General features: G+C 38.1%; 1 protein-coding gene across 3 annotated transcripts in view; it reads left to right on the top strand.

Moving 5' to 3' along the window:
* SLC44A5 (solute carrier family 44 member 5) overlaps window positions 1-13,696 on the top strand; it is a 106,962-nt gene that overhangs the window by 52,449 nt on the left and 40,817 nt on the right. For all 3 annotated transcript variants that reach the window (XM_075037396.1, XM_075037395.1, XM_075037394.1), the window contains exons 2-3: window positions 3,875-3,923; window positions 13,057-13,130. In XM_075037396.1, coding sequence (XP_074893497.1) covers window positions 3,875-3,923; window positions 13,057-13,130 — 123 coding nt within the window. The remainder of the gene's footprint in view (window positions 1-3,874; window positions 3,924-13,056; window positions 13,131-13,696) is intronic.

The following is a 13,696-nucleotide window of genomic DNA, read 5'->3' as shown; positions in this document are numbered from 1 at the left end:
TAATTTACTGCTTTTTGTAAACCTCTTAGTGTCTTCTTTTTAATCAGTCTTTCTACTGTCTCCAGTTTTTCTGTGTCATCTGAAATTCTAGGGCCATGATCTAGAAATAGTTTTTCAGATGAGGCCTTACATGTCCCAAGCACAAGGAACAGTGACTTCACCAGTCATGCTCTCACTTCTTGAATGAGCTATGCTTTTTTTTGCGAAGAATCGCTTAACTGACTCATTGGCTGTTTGCAGTCTGCTGTAATCCTTCAGGGTTCTTCTCATCCGTGTTGTTGAAAGCAAGTATTCTGTATGGATTTGTGAATGGAGTTTGTCTTTATAACTTTCTTCAGTTTATGAAAATAACTTTGAATTGTTAAATTGTTTATCAAAATCCCTTTGATTCTGTCTCCAGAAGTATTTTAACACCAGTCACCTGCACAGTTTCAAAGTGTTCATTCTACTTCATTGTTCAAGTTTTTAAGGAAAATATTGAGTATCTGTGGAGAATGGGTTCCTCCAGTAGTGGGATTGAGCTAATTACTAACATTAAAGAGTGAGAACTTCGGGTCTTAATGGATGATTCAGTGAAAGTGTTTGCCCCCAAAACCAAGTAGACTGTAAGAAAGAATTATTAGGAATGGACTGAGATCAAATAGAAAAAGTCATTATATGATTGTATAAATCACAGTATCGTGGTTTAACCCCAGCCAGTAACTAAGTACGATGCAGCTGCTCACTCACGCCACCACCCCCCACCCCCCCCGCCCCCAGTGGGATGGGGGAGAGAATCAGAAGGAAAAGGTAAAACTCATGGGTTGAGATAAGAACAGTTTAGTAGAACAGAAAGGAAGAAACTAGTAATGATAATAACAACAATAATAAAATTACAACAATAATAATAATAATAATAAAAGAATTGGAATATACAAAACAAGTGATGCACAATACAATTGCTCACCACCCACCAACTGGTGCCCACTTAGTTCCTGAGCTCCCCCCCCACCCAGGCCAAGTCCCCCCAGCTTATATACTGGGCATGATGTCACATGGTATGGAATATCCCTTTGGCCAGTTTGGGTCAGCTTTGCTGGCTGTCCTCCCTCCCAGCTTCTTGTGCCCCTCCAGCCTTCTTGCTGGCTGGGCATGAGAAGCTGAAAAATCCTTGACTTAGTCTAAACATTACTTGGCAACAACTGAAAACACCAGTGTGTTATCAACATTCTTCTCATACTGAACCCAAAACAACGCTATACCAGCAACTACAAAGAAAATTAACTCTATCCCAGCCCAAACCAGGACACACAGCCAATATTTATGGTGAATATTCTGTGCAGTTCTGGCCCTTCCTTTTCCAGTAGTATGTAGTATCACTGAAAAAGGTAGAGAAAAGGAATATAAGCATGACCAAAAGTATGGAATGGCTTACATATGAGAAACAATTGAACAGACTGGGACCCTTGAAGATAGTCAAGTAAAGAGGAATATAATAACCTGTAAACCTATTAGTAGCATACCATGCTGCCATACAGGTATGAGCTGACTGATGGCAAGCTTAAAACAGACAAAAGGAGGTAGTACTTCAATGTTTCATTAACCTGTAGTATTCTGTGATGTAGGGCATTGCAGATTGTTAAAGTGTACACAAGTTAAATAGGGATTTATGAAATAAATGAGAAAGAAATTCACCCACAACTATTACATACAAAGTCACTTCCTTTGGTTCAGAAAAGTGCAGTTGCAAATCTCTGAAATCTCAATTTTAGGGAAATACCACTATGTTTGCCTTGATTTTGTGTTTCTCCTCAGGTATTCACTATGGCCCCTTGCTAGATACAAGGTGTGGGTTCAGTGCATCTTTCTTGTGATCTGATATGGCTGTTCTTACATGCTAAATTTGGGTCCTGTGTGAGCAATGAACAAAGGTTCACTTCAGTGTGCCTTATGGTCAGAACTTGTTAATAGGGAGCAATGTTACAGAATGTGAATTGTTCTGGAGATAAATTATTTTGTAGAAATACTTACTTTGTAGAAATTGCTGTACAAAAAGGTTCTTCAAAATACAGGTTTTGGCCCAGCATTAGGTATTGTGTATGGTACACTTGCTTTCTGGACCATGGTGGGTTCCCATAGTACCTGTGTAACAGCATAACTTGTATCTTCCACTCCCCAGCATTGCTGTCACACATCACTCTTCCGAAGTTTTAGCTTTCCCAAACTCTTCTGTGTTAAAATATATTTGTTTCAGGAGCTTGGTAAGGGGGACCTGAACACCTCAGATGAAGGGCAAATAGAATTTTATTATCTGCTGTGTTTATTGTACTGGTCTGTGTGTATTTTGATAAGGTTTTTCTGATATAAACCAAGAACAAAGTCTGGCATTTAGTTAATAAGTAAATTTTGCTTTTGAGAAGTTGCTAAGTTCTTCTCTAATTGAAGAAAATAAGTATTTTTTCTGAAGGCAGGGGAAAGCTTAGGCTGGTAACACCCTTTAATACCAGGTATATTCAGGAGATCCTTAAGGAAGCAGTGAGAAAGCACTCTGAAACAGTAATTTGTATTGTAGTGTTGATATTTGAATGAAGAATTTTTCATTGCACAAAGTTTGGTTCAGTAAAACTCCATAATTACTGACCTTAAAAAAAAAAATCCCATAAAGCTGAATACCTAGCTTCAAAAGGAAAAAACCAAATCCTGGTCTGTTGATTGAAGGACTGCTTCTTTCTCTTCATACAGTAGCTTGAAACTTGAAAATTTAAATTCTACCATAAATTTTTGTTACACTTTCCCAAGTGAAATCATAATAATACTGTAATACATAATAATACTGTAATTCATCTTATTCAAGTCCACATTTGAAGCACAGATTGGTGGGTTAGTATTTGGCAGCTTCTTAATATAGTTTGCTTATGCGTAGGGTGAATCAATTGGAACTATGCTAACCAGGATAGCCACATGAAGAAAATGTAGCACGTTTGTTTCCTTTCATCTGTAAACTCTGGCCAGATGTTACTGACTGTTTCTAGGAGGGACCTGACTTGACCTTCTAGTCATTCTGAGATTCATATAAAGCAACAACCATGTTCACGAATATGTGTATAACCAACTTTAAAACCTGCTCTGCTTCATACACTGGGGTATGTGATGGGTGCATCCACTTGAGAGTTAGAGAAGGTATTTGAAACATGTGCTCTTCCGCCTGCTTTGTGGTGCTGTACCTCATCTCCGGCTTTGGAGAAGCTGGTGCAGTTTCACTACCTGTGCAAGGTAGTGTAGAGCAAGGTCAGCACTGAATTTCTGCAGCCTCCAGCCATGCTTTGTCATCTCCTAAGCCCCATGCAAAAACGGCAAACCTGCAACTCTATGTCTATGAAGTCCTTTAACCAAAGCAGTGGGAAGTAAGAATAACTCTGCAAGACTGTAAGTATAACATTAAGTACAGACATGACTCCAAACTGTTCTTTTAGAGAAAAATCAGAAGGGCTTACCCTATAGCTCCAGAGGGGTAGGTTCACTCACTTGCTGCCAAACACACTTAGCATGTGACTGTGAGACATAATCCTTGTCTCTCAAGTATCAGCAACTTTCTACTGTGAACACTGTGCATAGGTGTAGTGATAGGATGTACATTAAAGGTAATTTATCATGTGGTAAATGTGAGGCCCTCAAAGTTTTTGGGCTAGAAGAAAAAGGCTTTGATCTCATCTACAAAAACTATATAATCGTATTGGTGAATTACTGATACTGCCTGCATGAAATTATTTTAACAGAACTGATTAAATAGGAGTATATGGAAGATGTTCTTCAAAGACTGCTGTTAACACCCCCCTCTCTATAGAATTTGTTTTAAATAAGGACATATTTTTATACTGTTTTATTTTAAATGCAGGTGAACCAAGGAAATTTGACCCAAAGTTCAGAGGACCTATTCATAACAGGTAAATATCTCAACTCATTCTATTTAATTCTTTTGGTTTTCCAGTGAACAGGGGATAAAAAATTTTGTTAACAAAACTTGTGAATTTGATTTAGCAATTCTTTTAAATCCAGAAGACAATGCTTACTACCCTTGAGATTGTATGATTACTGGGGAATATTTAACTGTGAACTCTTTAAGTTCTTTCAATTTGAATGCCAATTTTGTATGCCTCATATTGTCTAGTACCTGCTATCTTACCTTGTGCTGATATAAGTAGGACCATTTGAGGTGGTGTTATGTTCTGGGGTGCCATGGCCGTGCGATGCAGTCTGTCTTGTTTCCGTACAGCACAGGACTGGAACCCTGACATGCTCTATTATTCAGTTTGGAGCTGGTTTTCCTGCTCCTGTAGTCACCTCATGAAGGGACTTATTTAGTTTTCTCCAGAGTATGGCCTGGGTGTGCACCATTACATTTGTGCTGTGGCTGGCCAGCAGGCTAAATCCCAGGCAGAAAACCAGCAGTGCTTGAACAGTGACAGCAGTAAAGTACTGTCAGTGATGTGGCTAGCTGCTGGAGTCACTCAGCCCTGAAACCCTTACTTGAGTGAACAGTTTTTACATGTGTGAAGAGTGTCTCTGAAATGAGACTACCTATGAGGCTGTGGTCTGCAGAGTTGGATCCTAAAATATTGCAATTTAATGGTATTTTTGAGCAGTCTATTATTGTGCCTTTCCCTCACGTGCATGAGTGGTGAAACTCTGGTGGTGGAATGCTAGGAAGACTTCTCTTATTTTTACTGTTACTGCGTGATAAAGTTAGTAAAAACTGTTTTTGCACTGTGGCTTGCTGTTGGACCTGTGTAGTTGCTGTGACAGCTTCTGCAATTCCAGGTATATATATGTGCTATTCTAATTGTACATGCCACAGCAGCTTCTTAAAACCACAAACAAATGAATACAATGCAACACCACTACACCACATATGTTTAGTGCATTTTATAATGCTTTAGTGAGATAGTATTGTTGGAAACAATATAAAAAAGACCAGTTCCCTAAACATTAAGGTTATGGCTTCATTGTACAGTAGACCATAAGACAGTGAAAGCTGCATTGATGCTTATTGAGCATCCTTTGCAATGAGGTGCACTTGCATTTAGATTCAACATACCATTTCTGCAAGATACCCAAATGACTTGCCTGACCTTTGGGGTCATCAGGGCAGCACTGTGCAATACACTACAGACATGCCCTTGAAGTAGTTTAAGATTATTATTCAATCTTTTTAAAGACAGTGAGTGAACTGGGTTTTTTTTAATTAATTTTTCCAATTACTAAGATTAAGTGATTAAGAAACCACACTCTTTCAAGCAAATAAAGACTATATAGTTCCTATGAACAAAATGCCTTCTCAGAAGATATTCCAAAGAGTTCAACGGGAGGAAAATGGGCATCTTCCCTGCATTTGTTTCTGACTTTGGGGCTTCCCACTTTTCTGTAGGAGAAGAGATACTAGGAAGCTGAAAGCTTACATTTTTGTTTAGACAAATGAGTGCTAGTAATGGATATGTGGATAGGGACAGAGCTGTTTGTATGCCTTGCCATAACTGGCATAACTCTGTGTACAGTGTGGGTGGGGAAACACTTATCTTTGCTTTCTGCTGATAAAATAATTTGTCCTGCTCTTGATTTCATTGTCAGTTTTCATTGATCAGGGAAGAAGTTTGTCTTTGTTTTTGAAAAATGGAGAGGATGGGTTTCTAGGAGATAGACTGCAAATTGTACATATGTGCATTGAAAGGTGCAGAGACAGCTCAAAAGGTCATGTCCAGTCATCGTGAGTGCTGAAGCTCATGCATTTTTTGATGTGCTGTAGAGTAGAAATTCTGTTTTGAAGTTGTTGAGCACCAAGCTATTCCCTAAACCACTAAAAGCCTGAAAAACTGAGAAACAGAAAGCCAAGTCTTAATAATGGTGTATTAATGTCTATTAAAGAATGGATTACTCCCACAATTTTTGTCAGATGGATCCTTTGCAAGGAGATTCAGTTATCATAGAATCATAGAATGGTTTGGGTTGGAAGGGACCTTAAAGATCATCTAGTTTCAACCCCCCTGCCATGGGGAGGGACACCTTCCACTAGCCAGGTTGCCCAAAGCCCCATCCAACCTGGCCTTGAACACTTCCAGGGATGTGGCATCCACAACATCCCTGGGCAATCTGTTCCAGGGCCTCACCACCCTCACAGTGAAGAACTTCTTCCTTACATCTAATCTAAATCTACCCTCTTTCAGTTTAAAGCCATTACCTCTTGTCCTATCACTACATGCCCTTGTAAAAAGTCCCTCTCCTGCTTTCTTGTAGGACCCCTTTAGGTAACTGGAAGGCTGCTCTAAGGTCTCCCCAGAGCCTTCTCTTCTCCAGGCTGAACTCTCTCAGCCTGTCTTCATAGGACATTTTTTTAATAGAACAGAGCTGTTGCCAGTGGTTGAAGTGTTGAACAATGGTGGGTAAAAGGAGTGTTCAACAAGGCAATGTGTACAGTGCTTTGATAGTACCATCATTCTCAAGAGGGTTGTATGGAGTTTGGTATATTTCATGCAAATATCTTTTTATTAAAAAAAATTAAAATGCAATGGCTGGGTTGATTGACTCTGAGCAGCCATCTCATGAAAATCCAAAATTATGATATCAAGATGATGTCTTTTATTGGTATGACTACATACTGCAGTCCTTTCAGTTTTTTCCATTCTCATTCTGCGCCCTTCAAGACTGTCTACTTCTGTTCTCCATAGAAATGTTAGCATACAGTGGAAATATGTGGATTGTATCAAACAAGTGGATTGTATCAAACCTAAAAGTAGTTCTGAAAGATACTTCTTTGTTACAAAGCCTGCTGCCAGAACAATCTGGCTTGACTTCAGTTAATAGCCAGTGCTGCAGATGAAAGCATGTCTGTTACCACTTATAAGGTTCAGTAGTTTACAAGTAGGTGAAATTGCTCAGAAAGCATCTAAGAAATCATGGGCAATTCATCAGTGTTTTCCCAGATGTAAGTGTAACATAGAGAATAAGTTCTAAACTAGCATTTACTATCCTTAGTGAGAAGAATAAATTAGAGAACCACAAGTTATTTATCAGTTTTATCTTTCTCAGCAGAAAATTTATGACAGAGAAGAACACTGCAGCCTTGTGGTACTCTCACTTGAACACACACACACTGTTCTCATCTATGCAAGATGTATTTCTTCTTTTCCTTTCTGAAAGCTAATAATTTTAGAAATAAATGAAAATGTTTGTTTAGGTAGTTGATCCTAATTTGTGAAGTATCTTTATGATACTGCCAGTGAGACTTTGTATGCACTGTGTATAGGAATGAATTTAAGTGGTAGTTTAGGGATGTTATTAAGTGTTCATCTATGTGCATTACTACTGGAAAATACTTGTAAGGTTTTATATGTTGTATCCACCGAGTGAATAACCTTACAGGTTGAAGCAGTAGCTCTGCAATTTCTCAGCTCAAAATGATGTAGCAGGAGTTTTGGTAGACAACTTTCTAGAGGAAAATAGAAACTCCTGGAGTTCCCTGTCAGTCTGAGCTGGAGATGTATACCTTCCTCACACCAGATCTGATGATCACTTTAACAGAATTTGTATGAGACACAATCTAGCACATCGTATTTTGAGAGTAAACTGTCTCTGATTCCTCAAAGGCAGAAATTTCCTCCAAGCCATCTTTCCCTGCCCCCAGAGGTTCATTCCGAAGAACTGAGTAAGTTGGGCAGCTCTCAGTTTCCAAATGTATGAACACTTGTCTAGTGTCACAACCCTGAAGCTGTCTGTCTGTCTCTCTCTCCCATTGGCATTGAAATTTGTCACATGAGAGGGCGGCTCTGTTGAATGGTCTCAGTACTTCATGCCAATGGGGGATGAAGCGGGGAAGGTTGTGGAGAAGGCTTGTCAAGTTAAGGATTCATAAGGAATTTAGATAGAATATATTACACTTCTTAAGAGTAAAACAGCATTTCTTCCACCAACGTCATCATAAGATACCTTAAATATGTTTGTGGATAAATCAGTCAGGTACCATCATACAGGTGGGAAAACAAGCTTCTCCTTTTTCTTAATGCAATTATACTACTTTGGGTATAAAATGAACTGTGTTTCTCCATTTAGATTTTCTCTAAATTCCAGTAAGGGAATTTATACAGTCAATACTATCAGCATATTTTTCTAAACTGCTTTGGCAAAATCAAATTGGTAAATCACACATCTGACTTATCACCTATTTCATGGAATTTGTCCTAACTCTTTCCCTTGCCCCTTGTTATTTTCCTCCCTCCTCTATGTAGTTTCTTGGGGTTTTCTCATATTCCTCTTGCTGGTTAGACACATTGTAAATTTTTTTTCTTGTTATGTTTTAAAAACTCCTGACACCTCCTGGACTATCTTTAATTGTTCAACATCTTTCTAGAAGTTCAGTGTTCTTGTTAAGACAAAGATCACCTTTTCCTTTGTGATTAGAAAATGAAGTTTATGGGTTCTCACACAAATTAAGTATCAGTAAATTTCTATGACCGTTTAGCTATCTTCTTTAAGAGTTTGAAAAAAACTAAGAAAAATTCCTGACCTTAACTAGAAATACAAATTTCACCTTCTCTCAAACATAAGGTGTCACTCATAGATACCTACATGGTACATCACTTGTTACTGTGGGCAATATTGAAATAAACAATTTTGACATTTAAAGTCTCCCTTGTGCTTTTTAAACTAAATAGCCTGCTAAAGATGTTACTTAGGCTACGCTAAGAGTCTACCATAGATAAATGTTGGTAGAATATAAAATTATTTTTCTTGCTACTGGTGTTTTATTGGTCCATATATGTTTTATTACATGTTGTTGTCTATATCAACATAATGTGCCATGCACTCACTAATATGAGTGGGGAAGCCTACATTTTTCTTTGAGTTCTTGTTTCATGTTTCTGGTTTGGGGCATACAGTGTCTACAGGTGTTGCTCATTTGCAGATATCGAAATTTTGAGTTTTCCAAAACTAAACAATACTTCTTTAAGCATGGTGCCTGTAACTAAGACATATCAACTTAGAAAATCCATGCAGGTCACTGCAGATCAGTCATACTCATTAAGAAAATGCAGAATTTAAGGTGATGGAAAACAGCTTGTGGTGAAAACTTCTCTAAATACCTTTTTCTGTGCGGTTTTAGCCTCCACAGTAGAAGTGGCAATTCATAGGGGATTTTGAAAGGGACTTTCTCTGCAAACATTTAGTTTATGGGTGCCGTGCACATTTATTCAGCTGTGCAGGATGATACCCTCAATGTCACTGTGCTGATAGAAATATCCATTTGTACAGCAGATCTTGCTTCTCAGTTCAGCCTCAGTGAAGAGCGGGGTCTTCAGAGGTATTCATGGCATTATATGGCATAGTATAACATCACCTTGACACAACATGATTTAGGGAAGTTTCAAAACACAAGCTGTTAGTCAAGCAGGGAGGAGGAACTCAGGGGTGAGAACATCAGTGGTCACCTTAATGTGTCAGCAGAGTTGAAAGTGGTAAACTGAAACTCACACTGTGAACATCTTGAGTGTCGTTTTGCTCTGTGGTTGCACAGTGCTGGGCTCAAGACTATTTGTAGGTGCTAATATACTGCTAGTGCTGTTTAACTAATAAATGTCGTAGTTTCTTGCTAGTGCAGCATCTTGAGTGAAATTGCATTTGTGACAGATTGGGCACGAAACTGCCAAACAGAGAGAGGTTCTAGTCAGTCATTAAAGATAAAGTGCATGAACTGTCAGTGAATAAATGGCTTTTATGCACTAATACTGTGTGCAGATGATTTTATCTTTGCATTCATTTATTTGTTAGGATGCCATTACACATGCACAAAGTATTGTTTACATGCACTGCCACGTGTAACACAGCAAGATAAGCCAAGAAGCCAGTATGTTTCTGAGAGACAGTGGAAAGCAAATCAGGCTCCATAAACTAACTAAATCACAGCAGTAAGCAGTAAAACGTGATGTGGGAGCCTGAACTGTGCACTTAACCAAATTAAGGTCTTTTATTGCGTCACCTGAAAGTGATAAATCTAATGGTTTTATCAGCAATTTATCTCTATGGAAACTCCTGTGTTCAAATACATAGACTCATTGTGTTTTGGTTCAGATTATGGAACTTAGTTATCTAAAAAGTACCAAAACCCATCAAAATTTCCAATACTGGCTATTAGCAAAAGGATTTTTAATGTTTTTGTCATCTATACCATAAGAATTGTAAAGTGCTTTTTCTCATTTATCTTTGAATGTTTACACATAATTATTATATAAAAGTATGATAGCACTATCTGTAAGAAAGATTATAGAGCCTGTATGATAAGCAGTCTTCTCAGTTCCTATTCTCATAATCCTATTTCCATTAATCCATCTTCCTTAGGGTTCAGTTTAACAGTTCAGTCTCCTGAGTGATTTTGCTCTACCGCATTAGCCTGAAACAAACTGAAAAAGCAGATTTGCCATAATAGATCGCCTTGTTAGTTTGAAAAAATTCGTATCAAATCTGTTTTCAGTCAAAGTGTGGCTGGATAATTTCTGATTGGATTTCAGTAATAAGCAAAGGCTTCCAATATCTCCTGTTTAGGAAGAGGCAATTCCCATCGTTCCAGTTCCTGCGACTTTGGAAACTCACAGAATCTTCACAGTATAACTTTGTATCTTTATAGAGTTATTTTAATTCATTCATTTAAGATGTTTTACTTTTTTTTTTTCCTCTCCTGTGGAGCCTTGTATTTATGAGGTAATATTATGATCTCACTGAAAGTGAGCTACTTGAGCTAACAATGACGTTAAATGGATCCAGGGTTTCGCCCGTAGTATCTAGTAAGATAAGCAATTATTTTGTAGGAAGAACAATTAGTCTGTATGAACTGTTTCAAAATTTTCTGAAGCCACCCAAAAGAGTATTTATGTACTACTTATATATTTTTTAAATATTTATATAACAGCAATACTTGGCAACAGTGAGTTTTACTAGGTGCTGTACAGAAGTTTGTGTATTACAAAGAACAGAAAATCCTGCATTCTAGTAAACTGTTTATGGGTACTTGTTCATGGTGGCTCTGCAAAGGAAGCTTTAGCACAAATGGGTGTAACCTTTAATTGCATTTAGGTATCATAAGACAAGACCTGTGAGAATCGGACTGGAAGAGGTTTTTGGGACTATAGGAGTTGTAATTAAAGAATTTATGGTGCCATATTTCTCCTGAGACATCTTGAATTAAATATTGTACCTCTTAAAAACGGCTCTGATGGGGTGAGAGCCAAGCTTCAGCAGTGTCAGAACTGCTTCTGAACAGACGCTGGGAAAACGAGCAGCACTGTTTTAGCATCGCTTCTACTTTAAGCAGTTGTCCTTTCTTAGATTACTGTCATATTGACCTTGAATCCTGGACCACCTTGGCCCCACTGAAATTTTTTTTCAGTGAGATGTTAAAACTGTGTCTCTCTAGAGAAGTGCAGAGGATTTTTCATTCTTTTTCACACCTGGAAACATTTTTCAAGTCCTCCAACTGTTTAAAAGATCTGCCATCTTTATCTCCTTTATGCTAAAGAATAAAGGTCTCTGTAAGAGGAAACATAGATTGGAAAATGGAAGGAATAGTAGATGCTAAAAATGACTGTATGTCAGTGGGAGCTTGGATTCTAAGATTTCTTTTACTGGCAAGATGCAGCTTGGATCCACTTGGCTCCCTGCATGGACTTGCAAGCAGAGATGAACATCGTTCGTTTTATGAAGGTAGTCCTTTACTTTAACTTGAAGCATGCTTTAGCTTTCCTAGAGTTATTACTGCTCACTCATCTGCCACAGAAAAGCGGAACAGGATTTGGATCAGGTCAGAACAGCAGCAGTTTGTTACTACAGCTGTGGGACAGCCCAGAGCAGCACCAGCACCGACAGTCTCTGTGGACATAAGCCTGCCCAAATGGGGCAGTTACAGTTCATATACCTTTAGGTTATACAACCTGTTCTTCACCAAAACTGTGTCAGATAAGCAGGACATTGTAAATAACAACAGCGACTGAAATCCTTCAGATAAGGAGGCTCTAGGCAGCACACCCTTTTACAAGTAACTCACTCCTCTGTTAATTAAATCCTGGCAAGACGATTAGCTGCAACTGTTTCTTAACCAGTGACACTTGCAAAAGCCTGTGAGAGGGTAACTATTTTGCTTCGACGGACCTTCAGAAACAAGGGCTTGTGAAGTTGACTTGTGAAGGAGAGGACTGCTCACCTCAGCTGGAGCTCTTGGAGTCGATGGTCTCCCCAAGTGTGCACTGACCTTCTGCTCACTTGGGCGTGTCGTACTTCAGGTTAATTACACTCCTGCTCTGATCAAGTTCAGGCACTGGAGAAAAATCAGTCTAGCCATCCACATCTCCACTCCTCTGCCTGCATGAACTTAATATGCAGATCAATAAGTAGAAGACAGTAATTCAACTGAATATTCACAGTTTACTCACTGGCTCAGTTTTCAGACAGGAGAGTGCTGTTCTTCGATTGCTTGTCTGTAAAAGAAGGTACGGCTGTCCATAATATGTTGGGGGTTTTTTTGTCCTCTCTCTAGAGCATATTTTGGTTGCATTAAATTAGGTCAAGCAGCTGAGTCAGAATTTTGTGCAGAGATCAGGGGTAGTGGTGTATAGGCTTTTTTTCAGTTCACACTGTTATTTTTCCTTTCATAAGCTATTTATAATACAGGTAAGTTGTGCTGAATCTTTCTTTCATCACATTGTTTGCAATATTTGATACCAGCTTTACGGACATGCTGAGGCAGATGTCCTGTAGTAGCTTATACCGTAAGTGATCTCCTGGATTCAGTTTTCTAAGGTATTATTTGTTTTAAGAATATTTAAAACCTGTTCCTCAATATGTTTTTATTGCTGTCTACAATGCAAAAGGCATACACCTTTATTTGCTGGTCTTGCTGTGAAAGCAAGGCCTTACACCTCAAATGTGATTTTGTGAATAAGACTTATACTAAGTGCAGATGCAGACATCTTATTCAGATGTTAAAATACCCTATAACACTTAGACACCTTATTTTTAAAAAGTGTTTCTTTCTGTCCCTAGGCACTGTACAGACATTATTTGCTGTGTGATCTTCATAGTAGTCATTCTGGGTTACATTGCATTAGGAATTGTGGGTAAGTAAATGCAGGTATAGTAGTGCTTCCTTATACACAGGGGAAGCAACTTTGTGAATGTTAGAATTTTTAACTGAGATGTCCTTTTTGCTTATATCTATGTAAAGCTTTCCAAGCAATAAGCAGTGCCTTTCCTAGAAGCAAAAAATGAATTAACATTCAGTGTCTATTGTAATTATGGAGAAGTTCAAAATGATGTGTTTACTGATGAAAAACTCAAAATTAAGTGTGTTCAAGTAAAAATGACATGGTTTGATAATTTTGCTATCATAAAGTAACTGTAGGGGAAAAATTGACTTTCATTTGTCATTAATTTGACAGCAAAAGTTAGAAATAAACACTTTGGTTTTAAGAGGCATTTTGTTCTGTAAAATTTTACTGAAAGAACCTATGTGAGCAATAAGGAGAAGTAAGAGAAATTACTTCATTTATTGTGGGATCCAGAGTTGTTTGCACATCAGGATATTCATTAAGATTAGCCATTTTATTTTGTTTGTGTGAGAGATTTGTATGAATGCCTGTGTGTGAAAGGACAAATGATCCTGTAAAAGTGTACTTAATGTGTA

The sequence above is a fragment of the Buteo buteo genome, chromosome 10 (assembly GCF_964188355.1).
Source record: "Buteo buteo chromosome 10, bButBut1.hap1.1, whole genome shotgun sequence".
Lineage (NCBI taxonomy): Eukaryota > Metazoa > Chordata > Aves > Accipitriformes > Accipitridae > Buteo > Buteo buteo.
Note: the sequence above shows the minus strand (reverse complement) of the source record. Positions and strands in the feature narration are given on the sequence as shown.